We start from the raw sequence: 25,311 nt of genomic DNA on the forward strand, positions 1-25,311 counted from the left end.
TTGGGGCCGCAAAGCTCAGCTCTTTATAATGACATCCGAGGGTTCCCTGCCATCCATGCCCTGGCCTCTGGGGGTGACCCGCCAGCAGCAGACAGAAGCAAAAGCCCCTGTCTCTCTCCCAAAGAACTTAGGATCATTCCTTCAGTCAGTGAACATTTATCAAGCACCTATTGTGTGCTGGGCCCTGTGCTAGGCCTTGAGACACGGTGGTGAGCGAAGCCCAGTCCTTGCCCTCACGGTTCTCCTGGTCCAGTGGGCAAGGCTGACCCGCAGGGACACAGCAGGAAGGTGGCGCAGTGAGGGAGAGCTTCTCACTGTGATGGGGGCGTGGGGAAAGGCCCCTCACCAGCAGGAGAATGGCGATAGTCGTGAGGCAAACCTGGACCCTGCAAAGCAGAACCCGCTCCCAGCTGGGTGTTTCTGGCCGTAAATGCTGAGGAGCTGAGAAGTGTGGTGGGGGCAGTTAGGGAGGCTCCCTGGGAGATGTGGCATTGAGCTGAGTCGTGAGGATGGGGAAGGTCTGGATGAAGGAGGCACCTGCAGACCCTGCTCCAATCACTGCACTCTCGGGAGACACTGCCCTGGGTGCATGTGGCCTGGAGGGAGCTTCAGGCCCCCCTTCCTTCCAGAGTCCTTCACGCCTGACCACAAGCCCCTGATGGGGGAGGCGCCTGAACTCCGAGGATTCTACCTGGGCTGTGGTTTCAACAGTGCAGGTGAGTGCGAGGGGCCGCCACCTTGCACCTCCGCCCCCCCCCAGAGCTCCCCCAGGCAGAGTGGGGGTGGCTCCTGCTGGGGGGCGGAGCAGAGGAGGCCTGCAGGGAGGGGTGGGGTCCTGTTAGCAGGCACGCAGAACCCCAGGTGTGAGATCCAGGGCTTGGGGGGTGACGCCGGCTGTGGACACGGGGTGGGGGCTCTGGGGCAGACGGCAGACCTCTGCTCCACTCTTGCCAGGGATGATGCTGGGTGGCGGCTGTGGGCAGGAGCTGGCCCGCTGGATCGTCCAAGGGCGCCCAGAGAAAGACATGTACAGCTATGACATCAGGTGAGTGTGCGCGGGGTCCTGTGCCCGGGGATTCGGTGGCATGGGGGACGCGGCAAGGGCTGTTTGGAAAGGAGGCCTTCCCTGGAATCCAGAGGGCTTCTTGGAAGAGGTGCCGGCAGGGGCGGTGCTGCAGGGGCCTGGGTTTGGCAGATCCACGGCCCTTGACAGCTTCCAGGGTTTCTTGTGCCACCGCGTCCCACTCGACCCTCTGGATAGCTCCAGGATCAGCAGCGGGATCACATCATCCCAGTTTGCAGAGGGGGAGCCTGCAGCCTGGGGAGCAGGAGGGACCGCACACGTTGCCCAGGGAGTGAGGCCGAGTTGGTTATTGTTAGTACGGGGGTGGAGGCTGGGCGTCAGGCAGCCCTGAGCGATGATGCCATCATTCACTTCCGGGGTGACCGGGATGAGTCGGACCCAATGCCGAGCCATTTCCTCACTGTGACCCCTGGGTCGTGACGCTGTGTGCTGCCAATGTTGGGAGCAGCAAATGTGTCTGGGTGGTAAAATGCTCTGGAGCCCGTCTGCAAGAAGCGCACACAGACCTGAGCCGAGGTGGAGGGGAGCTGACGTCAGAGCTGGGGTGGGGGGGGTGTCCTGGTCTCCACCGCCCTCTGCCGGCGGGGCTGGGGTCTGCAGGCAACAGCTTGGAGGGGCGCCCCTGTGGGTGTCCGGCCCGCTCCCCTGTTACTGCTCCCGGCAGACAGCCTCCCTGTGGGGACCCCAGCGGCCCAGTAGGGACTGGTTCAGCTTGTGCCCCCCTCCTCTGCTAACCTTGCCCCTTCCTGGCCTGATGAGGACATTACACCCACTGAGGGGGGGATGTCTGGCCCCCACAGAGGCAGGCAGACAGACAGACAAGACACTGAGATTCCCCGACTGCCACCCCCTCCATGGCGCCTGGCACAACAGTCTCCTCTGTGGCTGCCTCAGAGCCCGTCTGGGGCTGCGCCCACGCGCTCCCGAGAGAGGAATGTTCCAGAAATGATAGCTGCAAGGGGCCTCGGGGATGGGCCAGTCCAAGCCCCTCCTGCTACAGACAGTGAGAGGAGGCGCCGGTGGGGGAAGCCGCCTGTCTGCAGTCACTCAGGGCGTGAGCCGGAGCGAGCAGGGACAGACCTTCTGGCCTCCCTGGTGGGCGAGGGCTTCAGCCCTGGAACAGACCCACCCCCCCCCCCCCGCCCCAGGGCTCACCCTGGGCCTCAGGGGGCAGCTTCCCGGTGCCACAGTGTCCACGGCTGCAGGACGAGGCTGGCCTGCCTACACCCCTCCTGGGCTGAGGGAGACCCTGCAGGGAGGGAACGCACAGTCCTGGATTCAGCAGGCAGCTTAGGTCTGGGCTGGCGGAGGCCCCAACCCAGTTGGGAAGCGGTCTGGGCCTCCCTCTGTCGGCTGCCTTCCCTGGCAGGAGCGTCTTGTGGGCTGGTTTATGGCTCTGTGGGCTGGGGGTCACAGGTCAGGAGGCAGAGGGTACGGGGAGGGAGCCCCTAAGAGCTGGGGCCTGGTGGGTAGAGGCGGGGGCAGTGAACTAGCCCACCCACCCTCGTGGCTCCGGCAGATGGTATTCCCATCTGTGAAATGGGAGCAGCGAGCCACCACCTCTCAGGGGAGTGCGTCTGAAGCTCGTACATGCTTCGCCCAGTGCCTAGCCTGGGCAGGGCCTGGCGTGCAGGCTGTGATTGTTAGTGCAAGTCCTCGGGGTCCGAGTAAGTGCGGAGGAGGAGTCATTCCTTCTTTGAGTGAGAGGAGGGTGGCTCCACCCTAGCCCTGGCTTTGGCCCTGGCCGCAGGCCCCCTGCCTGCCTGCTCGTGGGTGGAGCGCTGCAGCTGGGTCGGCCTGGCCACGGGCAGGGGCCCGTCCCCCTGCTGACCCCCGGCCATGCTCTGGCTGAACCTGAGCCCACGGGCCCGCCACGTGCACACGGGCACAGATCTGAGCAGAGGCGGTGGCGGTGCTGGCCGGTGGGGCACCTGCTGGAGGGGCCGTGTCTGTCAGTGTCGGGATCACCCGGGCCTGCCCTGGGCCCAGCTTCCTCTTCTGCCCCGGGGGGCCTGGGGAAGGAAATACAGCCCTCCCCCACTCCCCAGCCGCCCGGCCCTGGTCCCCACCAGGACTCACACTCTCAAAGCCGCCAGGAAGGTCCCATCTCCCATACCCCAGGAGAATCACGTCAGCTCCTAGTGACTGGGGGGCGGGGGGGTGGGGAGTCTGACCGGAGGGGCCATCAGCCGAGGACAGACCTCCTGGCCTCCTTCCTCCCCACCTCGGCCCCCCAAAGCTTGCTGCGCATTTCCGACCTCCACACCCCAGCCCACTGCTTCTCCAGGAACCCTCCCCAGACCCCCTTGGCCCAGCTCCATGGCTTCTTCTCTTGCAGCATGTCCCAGAAGCTCCTGGCTCCGTGCGGCCCAGCAAAGGGCAGGCTGGGTTTCCTCTCGTGGGAAACAAGTCAAACCAGGGGTGGCAGGGGGTGAACAGCGAGGGGTGCTCAGGCCCGGGCCTGCACTGGAAAGGAGCTCCGGAGAGCCTCGGTATTACTAGTGATGATACCTGCAGTAATAAGCTCACTCCTGTAGCTCCAAGCCTGCCCCAGTCGGGCCGTCGTGCTTGCTAGAACTACGTGCAAAGTAAGAGTCAGTTAGCCCCGATGAGGCTCGGACAGGAATCACCGAGGATGAAACAGAGATGAGGACATAGCTGGTGAGGAGGTGGGCCTGGAGGAGGCGTGAGGCGCCAGCAGGTGCACAGTGAGGAAGGGGACAGCTGGGGCGGCTGCTCCAAGCTGGGGCTCTGAGAGTGGGTTTGTGTGTGGGAGGGGCTGGGGGCCCGACACAGGGGGGCCGGCAGCCATGCCGTCGGCTCGGGCGGCCGTGACTGTCCGCGGAGACCAGATGGACAAGCTGCTGGGAGCCTGCGGCCGCTGTGCACACAGGAAGGCTGGCGGGGAGGGCGCGTGTGGTGGGCGGGGGTCGCAGTGAGGAGGCTGAGCTGCCCAAGGCCCCCTGGTGCGAGAGTAGAACAGGACCCCCTCCTGAGCCCACGCCTCAGGGAGGACCCTGGTGGAGGGATGAGGGTCCAGTTTTGCCCTGGGTCCTTGGCCAGCCCTCCCTTAACAGGCCCCCAAGGCAGTGACTGGCCCCTCCATCTGCAACAGGCGCTTCCATCCCTTGCTCACGGACCACCGCCACTGGATTCGTGAGCGCAGCCACGAGTCCTATGCCAAGAACTACTCGGTTGTCTTCCCCCACGACGAGCCCCTGGCAGGGCGCAACATGAGGACCGACCCCCTGCATGAGGTACCACACCCTGACGAGCGCGGTGACCCTCAGGACGCCCAGGGTACTGGGGTGACAGAAGGGCGTGCAGCACCGCACTCCTGGGCAGGCAAGGCGATGAGGGGGCTCAGTCATACCCAGGGTCTTCCTAATAGAACGTGCTCAGAATCCTCCCTGACTGCCGGTGGCAGGGCTCCTGAGTGGCAGGTGCGTCAGCAGGGGTGAACATCAGCGGGTGCGCAGCAGCAGGTCGCACATCATAGGAGGGCATAGCCACAGAGCAGCATGCCGAGGAGACGTGCTCCTGCTGGGGGAGCCTGCTTCGGCTGCCTTTCCTCCCTGGCCAGCTTCTACCTGTACGATGAAACCCACTGTCAGATGCCCTTCCCGGGGCCTGGCCCTGAGCACTCTCGCAGGCCCCCCACAACCCGGGCACCTGCGCTGTGCCCCCAGCCCGTGCTTGCTTTGCTTCTCTAGGGCCCTGGGCACAGATGCTGTGCTCTCGTGTCTCTGGTTCCTGAGCACTGAGCCCAGAGCCTGACTCTTAATACGTGTTCAGGGAACGTTTGTTGAATGGGTGGATGAAGGGGGAGGCAGGAGGGCAGGCTCATGGAGCAGGCCGCATCGAAGCTGAATAAAGGAACCTCCTTCATCTGGGACTCCAGTGCCTGGACCCCAGAGGGACCCAGTGTCCCCTGCACCTCCTGGGGAGAGGCCCAAAGATGTCAGTGGGTCCCAGGCTGCCCTGCCTCTTAGCTCAGCTTAGGGGGCCAGCGAGGGTCTCGGGCCCCACAAGGCCTCCTGCTCTCCCCAACCTGCTGGGGTCTTTATTCACCCTGCACGGATCCTGACGGCTCCGCGGCCTCCCCGGCAAACACGGGGCTTGCTTGGCTGGCCGTGGAAGGAGAAGGGCTCAGAAGGACCACTCAGAAGTGCACAGCTTTACCCAAAGGGCACACGGCAGGTGCGGGAGCACCCCCTGCCCAGAGAGAAATCTGAATTCACCCACGCTTCCACTTTCCCACATCATCAGCCCTGCTCACTGATGCCTCCCGACCATGGATTGTTTAGAGGAGCCTACGCCCCGCTATTTTCCCTCCTAAGGAAGGTGGCTTCTCCCCAGGTCCACTCGCCTCCATCACTCACTGCGGGGTGATCTTTTGTGTCCTCAGTTGCTGCCCCCTTGGATGTCCAAGGAGGACATTTCTGGGGCGTCACCATTTGGCAGTGTGACCTTCGCCCCTTCTCTGCCTGCTCAGGGTCTGGGTGGTCCACGGGAGGCAACAGGGGCAGCCTGTCCACAGCCTCGGGCTTGCCCATGGACACGGGGCCCTTCCAAACGTGAGAGTGGAGATTCTTTTTTTCCCCAAACCAAATTTATTTTCAAAGAAATCTGCCACTCTGGGACTTTATTGCGTCCATGTGATATTGTGACTTAGAATAAGAAAGAGGTATAGTCTTTGTCCAGTTCTGTGTCCGGCATGAAGTCCTGAACCCTTGGAACTTCCTCAGTGATGAGAGCCATAAAGGTGCCTTTTGTTATGTTAATGGCATGACTTTGGGCCCAACCTAAGGATGGAGGTTGCATGCCAGCGAACCCAGCTGGATGCTGCATGATTAGGGGACAGGAACTTTCAGTCCCACCCCTGGCCTCTGGGGAGGGAGAGGGGCTGCAGGCTGATTCAATCAGTCGTGCCTATGTACTGAAGCCTTCCTAAAAACCCCAAAGGAGAGGTGCAGAGAGCTTCCAGGCTGGGGAGTGCGTGGAGATTTGGGCAGAGTGGCACTCGGAGGGGCCCGGAAGGCCCCTGCCCTTCGCCACACCTGGCCCGACGCCCCTCTTGCATCTGGCTGTCCCTGAGCTCTAACCTGCTGCAAACCCCCGGCGATCCAGCGCGTAAAAACCACTCTCGAAGTCTTGTGAGCTGCTCTAGCAAATCAGGCCGGCCCGAGGAGGGGTCCTGACCCACAGCTGTTCGGTCAGGAGTGCCAGTAACAGCCCGGAGTGGGGGGGTGGGGGCGGCCCCGTGGGACCAGGCCCCCAACCCAGGGACTCTGATAACGTCCCGGGGTAGACAGTGTCAGAATGGAGCCGGATTCTTGGACACAGTCCTGGTGTCTGAGAATTGCTTGGTGTTGCGGGGGCGGTCCCCGCACACGGGCACGTGTGAATTGGGCCCAGGAAACCAATATAGTCTGTTACATTTTTGTCTTGTGGCAAAGTACACATAACATAAAATTTGCCATTTTAACCATGTTAAAGCACACAATTCAGGGAGATTTAAGGACATTCAGGATGCTGTGTGACCATCACCACCACCTAAAGGAGACCCTGCACCCATGATGCAGGGCTTCCCCATTCTCCCCAACGCCCGCCCTGCCTAGAAAAACCACCCATGGGTTTTTCTGTCTCTGTGGATTTGCCTGTTCTGGACATTTCATGTGAGTGGAGCCATGCAACACGTGACCTTCCTTCCCTCAGCCTGTTGTGTTTGAGGCTGGCCGGTGGTGCATCCCGTGTCAGAACTCCATTGCTCTTGACAGCCGGACCCTGCTCCACCATGCGGGTTCGCCACACTTGGTTACCTGACCCATCGTCAGCCGGTGGACACTTGGGTGGTTTCCACCTGCCAGCTGCTGTGAATATGGGTGTGCAGAGACCCACTGTGTCCCTATTGTCGCTTCTCTTGGGGAACGAGGGGGACCTCGGAAGGAGATTCCTGGTCTGTCCCAGCAGCAGACAACGCAGCACGGTGGGGGGGGGGGGGGCGGGGGCGGGGAGGCTGAGACTGTAGAAACTCCTTTCTCCCAGCTCTGGAGACTGGGAGGCCCAGAGCCAGGTGCCCGCTGCCCGGCTCCAGGTGAGGGCCCTCTGCCTAACTGCTGGAGGGCTGCCGTCCTGTGTCTGCAAGCCCTCCTGGGATCAGGGCCCCACCCCGTGACCTCACTCCACCCTAACCCCCTCTTCACGGGCCCCATCTCCAAATGCGGTCCCACTGGGGGTTAGGGCTTCAACATAGGCATTTGGGGTCTGCAATTCTGTCCCTAGCAGAAGGTATCTCAGTAGGTTGGGGACTCTTGGAATGGGGCAGGGGGAGCTGGGGGCGGGGCTCTGGGGCAGGCAGGGGGTCCTGGCTCTCAGCACGAGGACCTCTTTGCCCTCTGCTCCCTGGGGGGGGGGTCACTCATTGCCCTGCATGGGGGTAGTCTGGCCCGGCCTGAAGGGTGCTTGTTCCCCCCCCCACCCAGGAGCTACTTGCACAAGGCTGTGTGTTCCAGGAGCGACAGGGCTGGGAGCGGCCCGGATGGTTTACTCCCCAAGGCACAGCTCCGGTGAGTAGGCACCCGGGCCTGGCCCCCCTCCGTGCCCGTCCCCCACCCCACCCGCCCCTGCTGCCCAAGGTGGGGCCTGTGGGACGGTGAATCATCTTGTGTGCAGGAAGGCTGAGCCCCCTGCAGATCTGCCCGTGAGCACGGAACCCCTCCCCTGCAGATGTCCCCGGGGCTGTCAATCACCGCCTCAGCAGCCAGGCCTTCCAGGGCTCGGAGAAGCCCCTGGGTCCCTGGGAAAGCTGGTGTTCCACAGTGCGGAGGCCGCGCACAAGACACCCCCCCCCCCACCCCGCCCGTGTGTAGGAGAAATTAGTGCATCTTCTCATAATTTTGTTCGTATATTTTTGGCAACTGCAACTGTTATTTTATGTTAGTAGGCGGATTTAGCACCAAATTAGGCATTCCATGTTAGTTTGTAAGTTGGGATTTCACAGCCTCCTGGCCTCTGGGTGCCCTCCTGGGGGCTCCCCAACCACCCCCCCCCCCCCCGTGCCTCCCATGGGCCCGGGGTTGTCAGAAAAGAACCCAAACCATCCTGCTTGTGAAACTCGGGGGCTGGGGTCTGCTGGAGCAGGCACTGTGATGCTTTCAGCCCAGTCGGGGGGATAGTATTGGATCCAGATTTGTGCGAACTGAAATCCCTCTCCGCTGCTGTGTTTTACCAGTCCCCTTCCTGCGCATCCACCTCCCATCTCCATAGCAACCCTCGGCCCAAGGCCAGTCCTAGGGCATCCTGGGGCAAGCGAGGCAGAAGTCAGAGCTCACTAATGCCCAGAGGTCCGTGTCCTCAGGCTCCTTGGTCCTGGCCCCTTCCCCAATCGGCCTATGGAGACCCTTGCTCTCCACCCAGGAGCGCGGAGCTCCCCTTGAGGTCCTACTCAGTGCAAGTACAGACGAACTCATGAGGGTGGAGGAGGCAGGCTCTCTAAGACACTAGGGGCAGCAGCCTGTGCCTCGGAGGCTGAGAGGCTGGGGCCACCAGGGGATAGGATGGGCCTTGAGCAGAGCCCGCTGCATCACAGCTGGCTTGTCCCCGGAAGCCCCTGTCCCCTGGAACCCACGGAGAGCGGAAGACACTGGAGCAGAGATCGGGAACATTCCCTTGAGCTGGAAATGCGCAGGCTCTGCACCCCCTCCCCTGGGAGCCATCCTGGGTGTCTAGGGCACGGGGTGACAAGACGTCCCCCAAATCCCAGATGCCCGGCCAGGCTGCAGCGAGCTGGAATGTCCCTTCTGGGGTCTCAGGGGCCAGTGGGAGCCGCGCCTGCAGGGCAGGGGGAAGACTATCTGCAGAGGCCCCTCCCAGATGCCAGGGCTTGAGTGGGGCTCGGGGCAGCAGAGTGGCCCAGCGCAGTCAGAACCTCACCCTCGGCTCTTGCCTGGGAAGGAGGCTGGGCAGGGCTGGCCGGGCTGCAAGGTGACAGTTGACTGGCTCCCTCAGAAGCAGCAGAGGTGGGGAAGGGCCTCTTGGCTTGTGGGCCTCTCCGCGCCGCTGACAGGTGCAGGACGGGCCAAGGCAAATGGCAGTGGAGGAACCGGCCTCTGGGGCCCACCCGCCACCAGGTCCATGCCAGGCCTGTCAGGTCCTTGCCTGTGACCTAGGGCAAGCTTTAACCTCTCTACCTCAGTTTCCCATCTGTAGAAAGGATCTCCCTCCCTAGAAGCTTGAGGCCCTCGAGCAGGGCGTGGTCCTGATTGCCATGGCAATGGCATTGGGCCCCCAGCCCCGTCACCCTGGTCCTCAGTGGGCTGGTGCCGGGGTCTTATCCTGCTGCCTTAGCCTTGCCTCAAAAGCCCTGATGGTGACCCTGATGTCCCTGGTGACGCCCCCCCCCCCCCCCAGCTTGCCTCCCCATCGGCCCCGTCTCTCCCTTCTCTGAGTCCACCCAACTTCTCCGTCCTCCTGGGCCCCAACCAGCACAGGCCAGACTCTCTCCTGGCACCGGCTCTCAGACGCACCGCCACCACGGCCATTACGGTGTCATCTGTGCAAGGGGTTATGGACGGCCTGAGCCCCGTCCCTCCGCTGCCCCTGCAGGCACAACACACCCCTCCAGAGGGCAGCTCGGTGAGGCTGGACCAGATCGTCTGCTCCATCTCTGCCTCTGCGGGCCCAGCTCCGTGCCCGCCAAGCCGCACGTGTGTGTGTGCGTGCGTGCACGGGTGCATGTGGGGAGGGACAGAGGGACCGAGGGGAGGGGGGAGCGGGAGGACCGTGACAAGCGTGTCTTCTCCCAGGTTCTGCAGTACGACTACTATGGGGCCTACGGAAACCAGGCACACGGAGACCATGCCTACGGCCGCCTGCTTGGGGACGAGTACACGTTCGACTTCCCACCGCACCACGACGTGGTCAGTGCCGAGTCCCCTTCCCCCATCCCTGGTGGAGCCAGAGGCTCTTCGGGCTCCATCCTGTCCACCCCCGTGCTGGACTGACTCCATTTTGAGGAGGAATCTGTGATGTTTTCCCGCCCTCCTCTGTACCAGGGCTTGGCCAGCGGTTAGGCCTGAGGGCAGTATTACTGCTCCCTGTGGCCAGGTGGGCTGGGGCTGGCTCTGTGGCTCCAGGCCAGGCGCTGCCCCTCTCTGAGCCTCCATCCCTCCTGCCCTGGAGCTGTTCTGAGGCGAGCTTGTGTGAGACCCTGTGAGTGACTAGCTCCTTCCTCCAGGCCCAGTGTGGTGGGCTTTTTACCTGTGGCTCTCGCAGAGCAGATCCGGGACACAGAGATCCCAGACTGGCCCCTCCAGGGCATAAGCAGAGGAGGGTCTGTGGTCTGGGGTTTGCTTGTGGCCGCTCTGGCTCCGGAAGTGGGCAGGTGAGGCTGGTCAGACGGCAACCCCAGCCACTCATTGCCCCGGCCCGAGTGCCTGGCTCCCAACTCCTGCCAGGGTGGGGGTGACAGTGGGGCCTGGCCACCCACTGCAGTCTGCACCACGCAGAGATGTTCTCATGGGCAGTATCTACAGGAAACAACACCAGCTTCCACGCGGGGCGGCCCAGCCATTTGGTAAAGGGATCACCCAGGAGAACATGGCCCAGCCTGTGTCCTCGTGGCTGCCCCAGGAGAGGGAATGCGGCCTTGGCCGCCCCCTGATGTGGGCGTGAAGTTAAGGCCTCCACCTGTGGGTGCCCGGCCCAGGGCGGCCTGGGAAGCAGTCACGAGGAGGAAGGCAGCCAGCCAGCTTCCTGGGTGTGTGGCCTCTGAAGTCGCCTGCGCTGGGATTAACACTGCTGTCGCCACCTTGAAACTCTTCATACTTTTGGAACCAGGGTCCGCGGTTCCATTTTGCACTGGGCCTCACAAATGCTGCAGGTGGTCCCGTGATCTCCCCCAAGCTTGCTCTCCTGGTGAAGGCACCGGAGAAGGGGCTTGGGAAATGGAAGCAGAAGGCGCATGCGTCCGGAAGCTCCTGGAGTCCCTGGCGCTGCCTCTTGGGGCGTGAAGGGGGCTCCGTCTGGCACTTCAGCACCCGCACCGCCGAGGGCCGGCAGGATGTCTGGCCCTCGGGGACGTGGGAGCTCAGAGGGGATGCCAACTTGGCTTGGTGGCTTCATCCAGCCTCCACAAACACGTCTGAACAGTCCCGAAGCATGAAACACGCACTTGTTCTCGGCGTTGGCAACCTCCCCAGCCCGGGGAGACGAGAGTCAGCCTGGAGACTGTTTTGGGTTTTGCTCTGCAGCCCCAGCAGCGTCAGCGAGGGTCCCGCAGCGCCTGACGGGTCGCAGGAGCTCCACAGAGGGGAGTGGTGTCTGCAGAGGGGTGGAGGCGCGGCATCGGGGGCTCGGGAGTGGTGCAGCCCGGGTAGGGTGCCAGCCCTCCCGGGGAAGCCCGATCGGGGCCTTGGCCGGTTTCCCTGGTGTAAATACACTCTCCACTCACTCCGATACACCCACGCGGCGCCGCTGGATGTGGAGCTGGGCGAGACGCACAACGCTAGACAGACCTGGCCCCGGGCACGTCTGTGGTCTTCCCACTGGGGAGCCCCCGTCCCCCTGCCGCCAACTTTGTCCCCTCCCCAGATCTTGGAGGGCACTTAGCACGCGCTGAGGTGGCTCGCGGCAGTTTCCTTGTCAGGGATGGTGGACGGACCGCAGGGTGGGAGGAGGTGACACAGGTCCCTGACCCACAGTGAGTGCTTGGTGGGGATAGCTTTGCTGCTCTGGTTTTCTCTTCGGTCATAACAATAAAGTTGGCACCTCTGCTTGGCAGCTGGGTGATGGGTTCAGAGCAAAGAAGCAGGAGTGAGGTGATGGAACACCAAGGAGAAAAACACACGGGTAGCACGGGGCTTGGGGGACCTGGCTGGGGCATCTGTAGACCACCAGCAGGGCTGTTGGGCTCTCTTTTTAAAAAAACAGAACAGCTTTATTGAGATAGAATTCACATACCATACAGCCCATCCCTTTCAAGTGTACAATTCCATGTTTGTTAGTGGACTCCTGGGCAGAGCACGGTCCCCACCATCGGATGCTAGAACACTCTTGTCTACCTGCAGAAGAAATCCCGGCCCACTAGCCATCACCCCCTGCCCCCTACTCTCTCCCCACCGTGTCCCCACCCACGGGCGGCCACTAAGCTACTTCTGTCCCTACAGATTCACCTCGCTGGGACATTTCAGAGCAGGGGACTCATAACAGTGCGCTGTCTTTCGTGACTGGCTTCTTTCACCCAGCACAGTATTTTCAAGGTCCATCCACGTTCTAGGGCGTACCTGTGTGTCACGACTCCATATTCTGAGAGTATTCCATTACACGGATATACTGCAGTGTGTCCGGTCATCTGTGGATGGACACTCGAGCTGTGTCCACATTTCAGCTGCTGTAAATAGTGTCGCTACGATCGTGTGTGGACTGGGGTCTGTGTGCACCTAGGTTTTCATTTCTCATGGGTAGATACTAGCAGTGTTGGTGTACTAAGGTTTGTATATGGTGTGAGGAAGGGCTCCAACTTCCTTCCTTGCATGTGGCCGTCCAGCTTTGTCAGTACCATGTTTTGAAGATTGTTGCTTCCCCCCACCTTGCCCTGGCCTTGGCATTCTTGTGGGGAATCAGTGGACCATAAACATGAGGGCTTATTTCTGGACTGTCAACCAGATTCCAGTGATCTATATGTATATTCTGTGTTAGTGCCCCCTGTCTTGATTGCAGTAGTTTTGTAGTGAATCGTTAAGTTGGGAAGTGTGAGTTTCCCAGCTTTGTTCTTTTTTCTCAAAATTGTTTTAAGTGTTCTGCGTCCCTTGCATTTCTGTATGCATTTTAGGCTCGGTTTGTCAATTTCTGCCAAGAAGCCAGCTGCAGTTTTAATGGGGATTGTGTGGAATCTGGATCAATTTGGAGAGCATTGCCATCTTAGCACTAGTCAAGTCTTCATTATGTAAACATGGGATGTCTTTCCATTCATTTAGGTCTTCTGCTGTTTCTTTCAAAAAATATTTGCCAAGTGTTTAGAGTACAAGTTTTGCACTTCTTTTGTTAAATTTATTCTTGAGTATCTATACATTCTTTTTGATGGTGTTAAGTGGAATCATTTTCTTAATTTCATTTTTGATTGTCCGCCGTCAGTGAAATGAAAAACAAAACAATAGTTTTTATTTGTCTGTTGTACATTGACCTTGTATCCTGCTGTCTTGTTGAACTATTTTGTCAGTTGTAATAGTTTTTTAGTGGGTTCCTAGGATTTTCTATATGCAGGATCATGTCATCTGCAAATAGAGGTCATTTTATTCGTCTTTTCCAAGCTTTATGCTGTTTATTACTTTTTCTTGCCTAATCGCTGCCCTGGTTAGAACCTCCAGTACGCTGCTGAGTAGCAGAGCAAACAACTGTCTTGTTTCTGATCTTAGGAGGAACATTTTCAGTCTTTCCCTGCTATAGTAAAACGTCAGCTGTGGAATTTTTGCACATGCTTTTAATCCGGTCTAGGAAGTTCCTTCCTATTCCTAGTTTATTGAATATGTTTATGATGAAAGGTGTTGGATTCTATCAGATACTTTCTCGGCATTTATAGGGATGATCACATAGTTTCTGTTTTGGGTTCTATTAGTATGGTGCATTCCATCAGTTGATCCGGGGATGCCCAACCAACCTCCCATTCCCAGGAGAAATCCCTCTTGATCATGGTGTGTATTCCTTTTTACGTGTTGTTGGATTTGGTTCGCTAGTATTTTGCTGAGGGCATTTGTATGTATTTTCATGAGGGATAGTGGCCTCCTTTTCTTGCGAGTCTTTGGTGGTCTTTGTCTGATTTTGGCAGTAGGGTGATGCTGGCCTCATGGAACAAGTATTTCCTACTCTTCTAGTCTTTTGAGTTTTGCAAAGACTTGGTGTTAATTCTTCTTCTAATGTTTGATAGAATTCACCAGCGAAGCCTTCTGGGTCAGGGATTTTCTTTATAGGGAGTTTTAAATTACCAACCCAATCTCTTTTTGTTATGGATCTATTCAGATTTTCTATTTCTTCTTTAGCTTTAGTTACTTGTGTCTTTCTAGGAGCTTGTCCATTTCCTGTCTCGCGTGTTGTCGGATGGGTACGTGTGGTATCCCCTTAGAATCCTTTTACTTCTGTAGGGTGGGTGGTGTTCCCTCTTTCGGTCCCGATTTAGAACTTTTGAGTCCTCTCTCTCGTTTTCTTTGTGAGTCTAACTGAAGGTCTGTCGATTTTGTGGATCCTTTCAAAGAACCAACTTTCCTTTGCTGGCTCTCTCAACTTTTCTAGTCCCTATTTCATTTATCTCCATTCCAGTCCCCTATCATGTCTTTCCCTCTGCTTGTTCTGGCTTTAATTCACTCTTTTTCCAGTTTTCTCCAAGGGGGAAGCTGAGGCATCAATCTGAGAACTTCTTCTCCATGGAGGCATTTGCAGGTGTGAGGTCACTGGGAGCACGGCCCTGACTTCGTTCCCTCCATTTCCATGTACCACATTTCCACGGACATCCTTCTCCAAGAATTTTCCAATTCCCCTGTGAATGTTTGCTTTGATCCTTTGGTTATTCAGGAGTGTGCGGGTTAATGTCACTTACATGTGAACTCTCTAATTTTCCTCCTATGATTGACTCCCAATGAAATTCCATTATGGTCCAAGAACATGCTGTGTGTGTTCTTAATCCTTTTGAATGTACTGCCTTTTGTATGGTGTGTGAGCTGCCCTGGAGAGCGTTCCCTATGCTTGAGAAGAATGCGCACGGTGTGCTCCAGCTGGGAGGGGGAAGGGGGCCTCAGAGCAGGTGTGCGGCAAAGAGCCCAGCACCCCATGCTCCAGAGGAGGCACATCTCAGAGCCCTCATGGCATCCCTCCTCCCTGGAACTTTTCAGATCAAGAAGGAGTGTCTGGCCTGCAGAGGGGCCGCTGCTGTGTTCAACATGTCCTACTTCGGCAAGTTCTACCTGGTGGGCTTGGATGCGAGGAAGGCTGCCGACTGGCTCTTCTCTGCTGATGTCAGCCGACCCCCTGGTATGACCTCCAGAGGACCATGCTCCTTTTCCACTCCAGTGCCAGGAAGAACTCCATGGGCACAGCCCTGGGTACCCACCCTGGCAAGCTGACTCCGTCCACTCTGGGCTCCTCTAGCTCGTGGCTCTGCCCCTGAGGCTGGCCCCCATGCCCCTGCATCTAGACCTTTCTGCCCTCATTGCCAAGTCCCAGCCCTTAGGACCCCAGCACCTTCCTCCATCCCTCCTCCCTCCCTCCTTCTCCTTTACGTTGTTCCAGAAAGGATACACGGCAGCAGGCCTTCGGGAAATGTCTCCTGAGACTGTGGAGCCCATATAGTTACCCCCATAGGAATGCTCTCCCCAAACAGGGTTTCCAGAATTAAACGAAAATACAGGACGCTCAGATAAATTTGAGTCTCAAGTGAAGAAGGAACAATGTTTTGTATAGGTGTGTCCCGTGTAATGTTTGGGATATTGATCTCCTCTACCCTCCACCCACCTGTCCATCCACCTAAAATAACCCACCCGTCCCCATCTGTATCAGTGCCCTGGGGCTGCTGTAACAAAGCACCACAAACTGGGTGGCTTTAAACGATCGAAACGTATTGTCTTACAATTCCAGAGGCTAGAAGTTCATAAGCAAGGAGGCGGCAGGGCTGTGCTCTCTCTTGAGACCACGGGTAGGACACTCAGCAGCCTCTCCAGCTCCTGGTGGGGCCGACAGTCCTCAGGGTTCCTTGGCTGTGGCTCCATCCCTGTAGTCTTCACCCTGATGTCACACAGGCTTCTTTCTCCCTGCCTCATCTTCTTCTTCTACGGACACCAGTCATACTGGGTTAGGGCCCACCATAATGACCATCTTAACGTGATTACATCTGCAAAGCCCTATTTCCAAATAAGGTCACGTTCGTGGGGTTGGGACGTCAACCTATCATTTGGGGGGACACAATTCAGCCCACTACACCATTTCCCCAGCCAACCAACCCAGCTGCCCACTTACCCACGCACCCACACACCCTCTGCTCACCTCCTCTTAAACCTCCTGCCGATCCACACGCTGCCATCTGCCCCCAACCCCGCCCAGCACCCCTCCATCCACTTTCCCCTTCACCCCCTCTTCATTCATCCGTCTGTATGGTCATTTACTCAACAGACGTCAGGAGCCTCTGCTCAGCCAGCACAGGCACGCCAGAGTGAGTGAGACAGGATCCCCGCCTCCTAAGAACTTTCCAGCATGGTGGTGGGTGTGTGGGAGGGCGGGATGAGGGGAGGGAACCCAACCGAGAAGGTTCTGGCCTGCGTGGAGTCTGTGTTTCTGGTGGGGAGCAGGGGTGGTGGGACAAGTTTGCCTCGCTGGCCACGGAGTCCTTCGGGGTGGCTTCGGGGGCAGGGAGGGCGTGGGGGGCCCTCCCTCCTGCCACGGCTGGTGCAGGAGTCAGGAAAGCAGTGGGCTCAGCGAGAGCACGTGTGCGTCCGCCCCTTCCTTCTCCTGGCGCTCACACGGAGCCTTTACCCTCAGGCAGAGGCAGGGGATGAACGGGGCTGGCCGGGTCCTCCAGGATCTCAGCGTATGGACAGACCGCCGTATGGGCAGACGGGCCAGGAGGAGACTGTTAGAACCGCTGGGATGGAAAAGAGTGGAAATATGGAGGGTGCCAGCTTGAGGCATCTCAAGAAGAAAGAAGCTCCACTCTTGATCCTTCCTCCTCAGGGGATGGCAGCGCTGGGGGACCTGCCCATCCCTCTCTGGGCCACGGGATCGTGGTGGCATCACTGTGCGGAGACACCTTTTGAGAGCACCCTGTCACGCTGTCACGCGGTTCTGCAGACTCGTGTGTGCTCAGCGGCTCACGTGCTCTGGATCTTCCTCCTGCCCCCAGGCTCGACGGTGTACACCTGCATGCTGAACCACAGGGGTGGCACCGAAAGTGACCTGACTGTCAGCCGCCTGGCCCCCAGCCCCCAGGCCTCTGCCCTGGCCCCTGCCTTTGAAGGTAAGCGATGCCCCGCGGGCTGAGCCGTGCTGTGGCCCGTAGCTGCTGTTGGCGGGCCGGACAGGGAGGGGGTGCGGGCGGCTCCGCCATCACCCGGTGCGCTCGCAGCGGTCAGGGCTGGGGGGACGAGAGGCCTCGGTTCAGGCTGAACTTCGGCTTCGTTCAGGCAGTGATGCTGGGCTCTGAGTACTCCGTGATTATGTCTTTGAACCTGTCCATACCGTGGTGCTTCTGAGCCCACACTGTGGGCGTGCTCGGCTCGTCTGCCCAGAACAGAGTGAGCCAGGGAGAAGGCCATGCCTCCCACTGGGTGACGTTGGCTCCTTTCTGCCACTAGCCTCTATGCGGAATCGACTTTCATCTATGCTGAGCCCCTACTCAGGCTGGGGCAGGTCCTTAGAAGATATGCGGTTCAGTGCTCAAGCTGTTACTGGGCGGCCCTCTGCAGTGCTTTCAGGTTTGCTTGCATGCCTCCAGGGACAGTTAACTCAGTACCCGTCCTCCCTGTCTGCACAGCCGACTGACTGCTGCACTGAGCCAGATCTGCTTCCCACCACTTCAGCTCCCCGCCCCTACCCCCTGGTTCCCACAGGAGCCATCTCAACTCTAGTCCTGTTAACAGTCTCCGCTAGGGAAGAAGAGAGGTGGCTGAGAGTCTCAGAGAGCAGGAAGCACCCTCCTTCTCCAGGAAGGGGCCCCATTGCCACCACTGAGAGGCTGGATTTGCAGGGGAGAAAGGTGTCGACTGTGCGTGTGGCTGACTGCGCCATCCAGGGCAACGGTCAGTAGGCTGGAAGTGATCGGCCCGTTCTGAGAAGCTGTGGCAGCCCCCTGGCTCCGGGCCTGGCTCTGTGCTGCTGACAAATGCAGCTCACGCTCCGTGGGACTCGGTCAGGGTCCCTGGCACAGGCGGGGGCACTCTGGCCTGGGCACTGGGAGAGGGGGGCGGAGCCAGAAGGAGGCGCGCTTGAGTCAGGAAGGTGCATGACTTCAATACTAGTTCCTGAGCACTCACCGCGTGCGGCCTGTTTGAGGCACCAAGGACGGAGCCAGGAACCCAACCGAGAAGGTTCTGGCCTGCGTGGAGTCTGTGTTTCTGGTGGGGAGCAGGGGTGGTGGGACAAGTTTGCCTCGCTGGCCACGGAGTCCTTCGGGGTGGCTTCGGGGGCAGGGAGGGCGTGGGGGGCCCTCCCTCCTGCCACGGCTGGTGCAGGAGTCAGGAATGCAGTGGGCTCAGCGAGAGCACGTGTGCGTCCGCCCCTTCCTTCTCCCGGCGCTCACACGGAGCCTTTACCCTCAGGCAGAGGCAGGGGATGAACGGGGCTGGCCGGGTCCTCCAGGGTCTCAGGGTATGGACAGACCGCCGTATGGGCAGACGGGCCAGGAGGAGACTGTTAGAACCGCTGGGATGGAAAAGAGTGGCACTATGGAGGCTGTGGGAAGTAGCTGAGCCAGGATGAGGAAGGCTTCCTGGAGGAGGTGATGTCTGGCCTGAAAGGGGGCTGGGAAGAGCTGGGTGGAGAGGTCAGCAGGGCTGGAGAAAGGCTGGTGGGAGCTTTGTGTGGCCCTCATCCCCGAGGAGAGGGGAGGCCCTGACACAGACATAGCTTCCATCCTTGCAGAGCGAGTGGAGCTGGGGGTGCAGGGCAGAGGGACCCCAGTGAGGGTGCGGAGGGTCCCTGGAAATCCTGGGCCAGGCCCCGCCACTGACTGACTCTGTGGCCCACGGCTCCGAGCCTCAGTTTCCCCATCTGGGGCATGGGGACCTCGCTGGTGCCCTCCACGGGGAGCTGTAGTGAAAGCACTTTGTAAACTGAGCCACTGCCCAAGGGTGTACCCATGATGTGCCTTTCAAGATGATTCCGGTGGATTCCTGGCCCTGGTCCTTGCCAGGGCTGGGGGAGAGCAGGCTCTGGCGCAGAGGGAAGGGAACGGTGCTGATGCTTCGGGAGGTGTCTTTCCTACACTCTTGCTGCCTCCGAGTTCTCCTGGGCGTGAGGGAGGGAGGGGTCGGCGCTGGGCCTGCCAGTGGAAGTGTGCGTGGTGAGGGAGGCTCGAGGACGCCTGCGTCACATCCTGGGAGGCTCTGGAGGGTGCTGACGGGCCCGGGGACACGGCCAAACACGAGAAAACCGGCGGCGTGCAGACTTTGTTTTATTTTCAGCCTTAAAAACTGTATCGTTCCTGCCATGAATATGCATGTCTGTTCAATATGCGTGTTTCAGATGGGGGTTAATTACACCTGTTACATCAGATCACCATTAAGTCAAGAGGATGAGGTGATTTGTATTCGATCAAGGTTGTGTACAAAGCAGCTGTCGATCCTAAATGTGATCTTGCTTGATCTTTTATATCACAAAAGGAAAACGTGCTCGTAGGAGGCATTTCAACAATACCGAGAAATAGAAAATAAAATCTGCAGCCCCCAGCTCCCCAGCTGGAGGCCGAGCCCCCGGACTCTGTGCCCGCTGACTGCCCTCTCTGCCACGTCTGCTTGAGGGCTGGGCCTGGAGCTGGGCTGACTGTGGCCTCGGGACCAAGGGTCGTCGATGAGGGGACAGCTGCCCAGAAAATGCCAGGTCCCCCGGCCACCACCTCTTGGGCACCGGCAGCCCCAGGAACTCGCGTCCTTCAGAGAGTCACAGCGTGTGTCGGGGGCTGGGTCAGAGGACACTGTTGGAATTCCAATGTCCTTTAAGAGTCCTCAGCCCAGGGATGGAGTGGGGGGGCCTTTGGGGGCTGACTTGTCTTTTTGGCTTCTGTCTCCCTTTGTGCTCATCAGTTTTAAGAGAAAAGAGGAAGAGAGGAAACATGATCAAACCTGGCCAGTAGATTTTTTTTTATCCAATGGATGCTCTCAACAGCCCTATAGGAGCTGGTGTGCCTCTGCCCATCTTACAGATGAGAAAACAGGCTTAGACAAGAATTGGGGCCAGCGAGTCACAGAACTGCCTCTGGGCCAGGCTGGACTGGTGCCAAGACTCACATGTTCCCCAAGACAGGCTCCTCCTGGGGGTGGGGTAGTGTCCCTGCAAAGTGTGTATGTGGCAGGGATTTGGGGAGCTGCCCTTTCTGCCCAGCCCCATGGTCCAAAGGATGCAAAGGTGCGTGCAGGGTACGGTCCTGGCTGGAGGGAGATTGTGGGGTGGGGACAGGCAAGGGGGCAGGCCACTTGTGGGGAGGTGGTAGAGGTGCTCTGCAGGGTTGGGGTGGGGTAAATGGGCTTCCCAGAGGAGGGGGTGTTTGAGCTGGATCCGGGAAAATGAGAAGAGGCTCAGGTCCTGTGAGGCACTAGTGAGTGGGAGGGCCTGGTGAAGATGTGTCCTGGCCCAAGACTGGAGCCAAGTATATCAGAACCAAATGCCTTGTGAGGGGGCAGGGGTCCCGGGGCAGGCTCTGACGGGCTGGGGGAACACTTTGAGACCATCCTGAGGGCTGTGGGAGTGAGGGTGGGAGGTGGTGAGGTTGGGCTGGCATGAGATTGGGGGCTGGGGCCAGGAGGGGACAGATCCAGCCATCCAAGCCGGAGATGCTGCAGCCCGAAGAGAGCCACAGCCGTGGGCGCGGAGAGAAGGGGCTCAGAGGCGGCTTTGGGATGTGAGGATGAAGGAGACAGCAGGGCCGCGGGTGACCCCAGGGCCTGGCCATTTGCCAAGAAATGCCTGCAGCTCTGCTATTCAGGGAGGGCTTCCTGGAGGCTAAGGCCTCTGAGTTGGATCTGGAGGGGCAATGGGATTAGGGGAGCAGAAGAGCACACAGCACATGGGGTGCCAAGTTCAAGAATGTCCCAGGGCTCACCTGGAGGAGGGGGGCAGGAGGGCAGTGGGGCCCACAGCCCCTGCGTCTGCTCCTTGCCCGGGGGGGCGGGAGAGGGAGGAGGGCCCCAGCACCAGGCTTCTGTTGGTGGCCCCCAGCCCAGCCCAGGAACCTCCAACGAGAGCCCCCACAGGAGGTGCTCTTGGAGAGGCAGAGAGGCCCGGTACCCCTTCATCCCCAGCCCTCGGCCACCAGCGGCACCCTCCCTGGCCAGAGAAGGATAGGGAGGCGTGCCTACTTTTTAATTATGGTGGGGGGCTGTACCACAGCTGTGGGGTAGCCCTTGGGAAGGACCAGAGGAGGGCACTTAGGAGGATTCTCCAGCCTCAGGAGCCCCCCGGCCATCTCCACCAGTGCCCACGAGCTATGCCTGGGTCCGGGGGTGGTGCTGGGCCTGTGCGGGCCCATGCCCAGAGCCAACAGTGTCCGGGGCTGAGAGAAGCAGCTGCCACGCGGTACCCCAGGAAGAGGGTGCCTCCCAGGGCAGAACCAGCTCTGCTCCTGGCTGGGGGCCCCTCCCATGGTGGCTGTGTCCACCTGGCCCCTGCATTCCCACTGTGCAGATGGAGAAGTGGCCGGGAGCTCCGGGATCGTCCGGTTCCACTGCTCTGAGGCTGGGGACCCTGTTGGAATTAATGAGGAAGGAAGGAAAGAGGCAGGATGCGCAGGGAGGTACCGAGACAGCTGAGATGAAGGAGGACCCCACCCCCAGGCCCGCCTCCCCTGGTTCCTCCGGGAGATGGGGGGAAGTGACCAGTGAGAGCCTGCCTGTCCTGGCACAGCACCCCGGCAGATGAGATGTGTCGACCCTCAGTTGCAGGTGAGAGTACCGAGGCTCAGAGGGGCTGTGTGATGGGCCCAAGGCCACACAGCTGTCCCAGGTCCCAGCTCCCCAGGGCAGTGGCTCTCCCAGGACACTGGGCCAAGGCAGGCTGCCCTCCATTCACCCCTACCTGGTGGCAGTGTGGCTCAGGCCATGGACTCAGAGCTGGACAGATTTTCTACCATGTGACCTCCATGAACCTCAGTCTCCTTTTCTGAAACCCTGGGGTGGTGACAAGTGTCAGTCTCCTGGGGGGAATCAAGGGGATATATTTTTTTAAAGAATTTATTTATTGGAGAGAGAGAGTAAGCGAGAGAGAGAACACGAGCACGGGCAGAGGGAAAGCGAGAAGCAGACTCCCCACTGAGCAGGGAGCCTGATGCGGGGCTCGATCCCAGGCCCCTGGGATCATGACCTGAGCCGAAGGCAGTTGCTTAACGGACTGAGCCACACAGTCACCCTGGGAATCAAGGGGATATTGCCTCTAAAGCTCGGCCCATTACCTGGCCCCAGCAAGTCCTGCTATGGCCAAGGGGGGACCCGGAGACCAGGGGCCAGGGGAGTATGGAGTGAAATGAGAGCCAGAGAGGAAAAGAGACTGGTCCACGCCTGCCCAGCACTGATGACAGATGGAGCATCATCCCTGTGGCATGATGGTGTTGGGAGTTCTTCCCCTTTCCTGGATCAGGAGCCTTTGAGAAGTGGGTGAAAGCCTCAGACTCTCCCAGAAAAGGGCTCCCTTGGCACGTGCAGCCCTCGGGGGTCCTTCATCCTGGCCTCCAACCCCAGCCCCCTGCTGAGAAGCCAGGGCCCCCAGGGAGGGTCGCTGTGCTCTGGCTTGTGTTGTTCACTCTCCAGAAGAGAGCAAGTATTTCCTCAACCCAGAGGCCTTGGGCTACGCCTCGCTGCCCCCTCCATCCTGCCGCCCTGCCCTGAGTCCGGTGCTTCTCTTCCAGGGGAGGCCTACTACCTGGCCGTGGGCGGGGCCGTGGCCCAGCACAACTGGGCTCACATCAGCACGGTGCTGCAGGATCAGAAATTCCGGTGCCAGCTCATCGACAGCTCTGAGGACCTGGGCATGATCAGCATCCAGGGCCCAGCCAGGTGAGGAGCCGCGGGATGCACAGCCCCTGGGACCCAGCCCCGGGTTCCTCCAACCGGGTCCTGCGGGCAGAACCACTGCGGGTCCAGAATGGGATGTTCTGGTTCGCTGGGTGATCCGGTGAACCCAGAGGTGCCATGTTGGATAAATCGTTTTCAAAGCACTAGAATACAGAAAAGCCCTTTATGTGAGCGTCAGACTCAACCATACGGCGACTCAGCATCTGAGGGCTCAGGGGTCACAGAAGGGCCTGTGTGTGTGGGAGGGGGGTGTCTTTGGGTTGCTGACTCAGCCTGGAGATACTGATGCCATCTCAAAATGGGCACAGCCAGGCTGGGGTTCTACCTGCCACTGGGGCTGAGAATAGTATGGAGCTGAGGCCACTGCCCCCCGGGGCCAAACGCCCCTGTGATCACCTCCAGTGATTGGGCCTGCAGATGGGTGATCCAGTCATTCGTCCATTCTGTATTTGCTGAGCTGCATTCCCACCCACGAGGGGCCTGCAAGGTCCTCAGATGCTGGCTGTGCGTGGAGCCACAGAGGGGGCTTAGGCAAAGGGGCGCCCGAGCAGCTGTGCACTTCGGGAAGATCCCTCCAGCTGGGCTTCAGGGAAGGGACTCGGGGGTGGAGGACCAGAGGGGAAGAATGATCGTGTTAACAACCACCAAATGGACACCTGTGATTTGCCAAACCCTGCGCGGGGCTCTCCTGAAACTACGGATGATAGCCCTTGCAGGTGGTTCTAATTGTTCTTGTTCTTTTTGGTGAAGAAACAGAGACAGAGAAAGGTAGAGATCTTTGCCCAGGGTGGTACAGCTAGTTAGGTGCTCGATCACTGACCCCAGAGCCCGGCGCGCATTGGCGCGGGGGAGACACCTCTTGAGTGGTGGACCCTGCCAGACTGGAGAGTGCAGGCGGAGGCAGGGGAGGAAGGGCACATGTCAAAGGAAGGATGTATTCCCAAAAAATGATGGGAACAGCTGGTTGCCGAGAGGGAAGAGTGGGCCCAAAGCTGCACACTCCGACCCTGCCCTAGGATCCATTTTCCCGGGTGCCTTAGAGATGACCAAGCCTGCAGCTCCCCGGCTGGGTTCTGGATGGGCCAACCGCCCCTCCCAGACTGTGTTGTAGCTGTTTTTGTGTGGGCATTGCTTAGGGGCGCACGGCAGATGGACAGGACCTGCTCGCTGAACGAATGTATAGAATCTGAGTAGGTCATATACTTTAATGTTGATCGGCTTCTGTCAAGTGTTTGACCAACATCCACTAAGAGAACATTTGGGCAAAGCCCTGGAGGAAAAAAATGAGGAATCAAGCTTTGGAGCTCTGGAGGGACGGTGTTCCGGGCAGAGGAAACAGCAGGTGCAAAGGCCCTGTGATCAGGGATGGGGTGTGCCCATGTGTCTGAGGAAAAGCAGGGAGGCCAGCTGGGGCAGGGCAGTTGGAGGTGCGCTCGGAGAGCAGAGGAGGTGAGGACCTGTAGGTCCAGGAGCTGTTTCCCTGAGTGAGGGGGACTGAGCAGAGCAGAGACATGGTCGGACTTGGGCTTTAACAGGGTCTTTGATGCCGGGCGGGGGAGGAGGCCAGCAGGTGTGTTAGGAGCCTCAGGGACCAGAGAAGCTGGGACTTCGAGGAGGGAGCATTGAGCTCTGTCCAGGTGGTCAGTGGGTCCAAGTGGGATGAGGACCAGAAACTGACCATTATTTTTGGCAGCGTGGTGCTTCTGGTGGCCTCGAGGGTGGTTTGCAGGACGGCTGGGTGGGGGCATGTGGAGCCAAGAAGGGAGGAGAGGAACCTGGAGATCCGGTGGTGCGGCTTTCATCTCTCCCTGGGCCAGCCGGGTCCCGTCTGTGGGCGGAATGGGGCCGGGGGTCCTGGCCGGTCCCTGGGGGAGCCTCTGCTCCCTTGTCGCTGCGCCTCAGCTGGCAGTGGGTTATTTTTAGTGTGGGGGAGGCGGGTGGGCAGGGGAGGGAGGGTGCAGGCAGCCAGATCAAGGCAGGGCCCCGGGGGGACGAGCCAGCCTCCTCTGCCTCATTAGAAGCAGCTCCAGGCGGGCGCCGGTGACAGCCATCTCATCCCCCTGATAATTCCTGAACTTCCTGCTCCAGAGTGTCCTGTCCTTCAACAACAGCCTCACGTTCCTGCACGAGGGTCAGCCTTGCCGGCACCACCGGTGGGGCTAGACCTTCAGAGTTCTCCGGTGGGAAGATGGCACCCGGACCATGGGCCATGCTCAGTGACCTGCTGTCCAGTAGAACTCTCTGGAAACGTTCCGTAATTGGGTGGTCCAGTACGGTAGCCACTAAGCTGTAGGTGGCCACTGAACCCTTGACATGTGTCTGGCCAGACTGAATATTTAATTTTAATTCAATTAAACTCAAGTGGCCACGTGTGGCTGGGGGAGACCGGGCAAAAGTGAATGATCACTATCACAGTTTCTCACTGCTGGCTCACAAGAGCCCTGGGAGGAGGCATCCCTGTCCCCGTGG

The 25,311-nt window shown here is 59.4% G+C and overlaps 1 protein-coding gene across 2 annotated transcripts in view; it reads left to right on the forward strand.

The window, feature by feature from the left end:
- The window catches only part of SARDH (sarcosine dehydrogenase), a 60,981-nt gene that overhangs the window by 17,153 nt on the left and 18,517 nt on the right, over nt 1-25,311 (forward strand). For both annotated transcript variants that reach the window (XM_027614297.2, XM_027614298.2), the window contains exons 10-17: nt 630-716; nt 955-1,045; nt 4,200-4,341; nt 7,570-7,653; nt 9,892-10,005; nt 14,968-15,106; nt 16,968-17,081; nt 22,677-22,824. In XM_027614297.2, the coding sequence (XP_027470098.1) occupies nt 630-716; nt 955-1,045; nt 4,200-4,341; nt 7,570-7,653; nt 9,892-10,005; nt 14,968-15,106; nt 16,968-17,081; nt 22,677-22,824 (919 nt within the window). The remainder of the gene's footprint in view (nt 1-629; nt 717-954; nt 1,046-4,199; nt 4,342-7,569; nt 7,654-9,891; nt 10,006-14,967; nt 15,107-16,967; nt 17,082-22,676; nt 22,825-25,311) is intronic.

The sequence above is a fragment of the Zalophus californianus genome, chromosome 13 (genome assembly GCF_009762305.2).
Source record: "Zalophus californianus isolate mZalCal1 chromosome 13, mZalCal1.pri.v2, whole genome shotgun sequence".
In the NCBI taxonomy this organism is placed as follows: Eukaryota; Metazoa; Chordata; class Mammalia; order Carnivora; family Otariidae; genus Zalophus; species Zalophus californianus.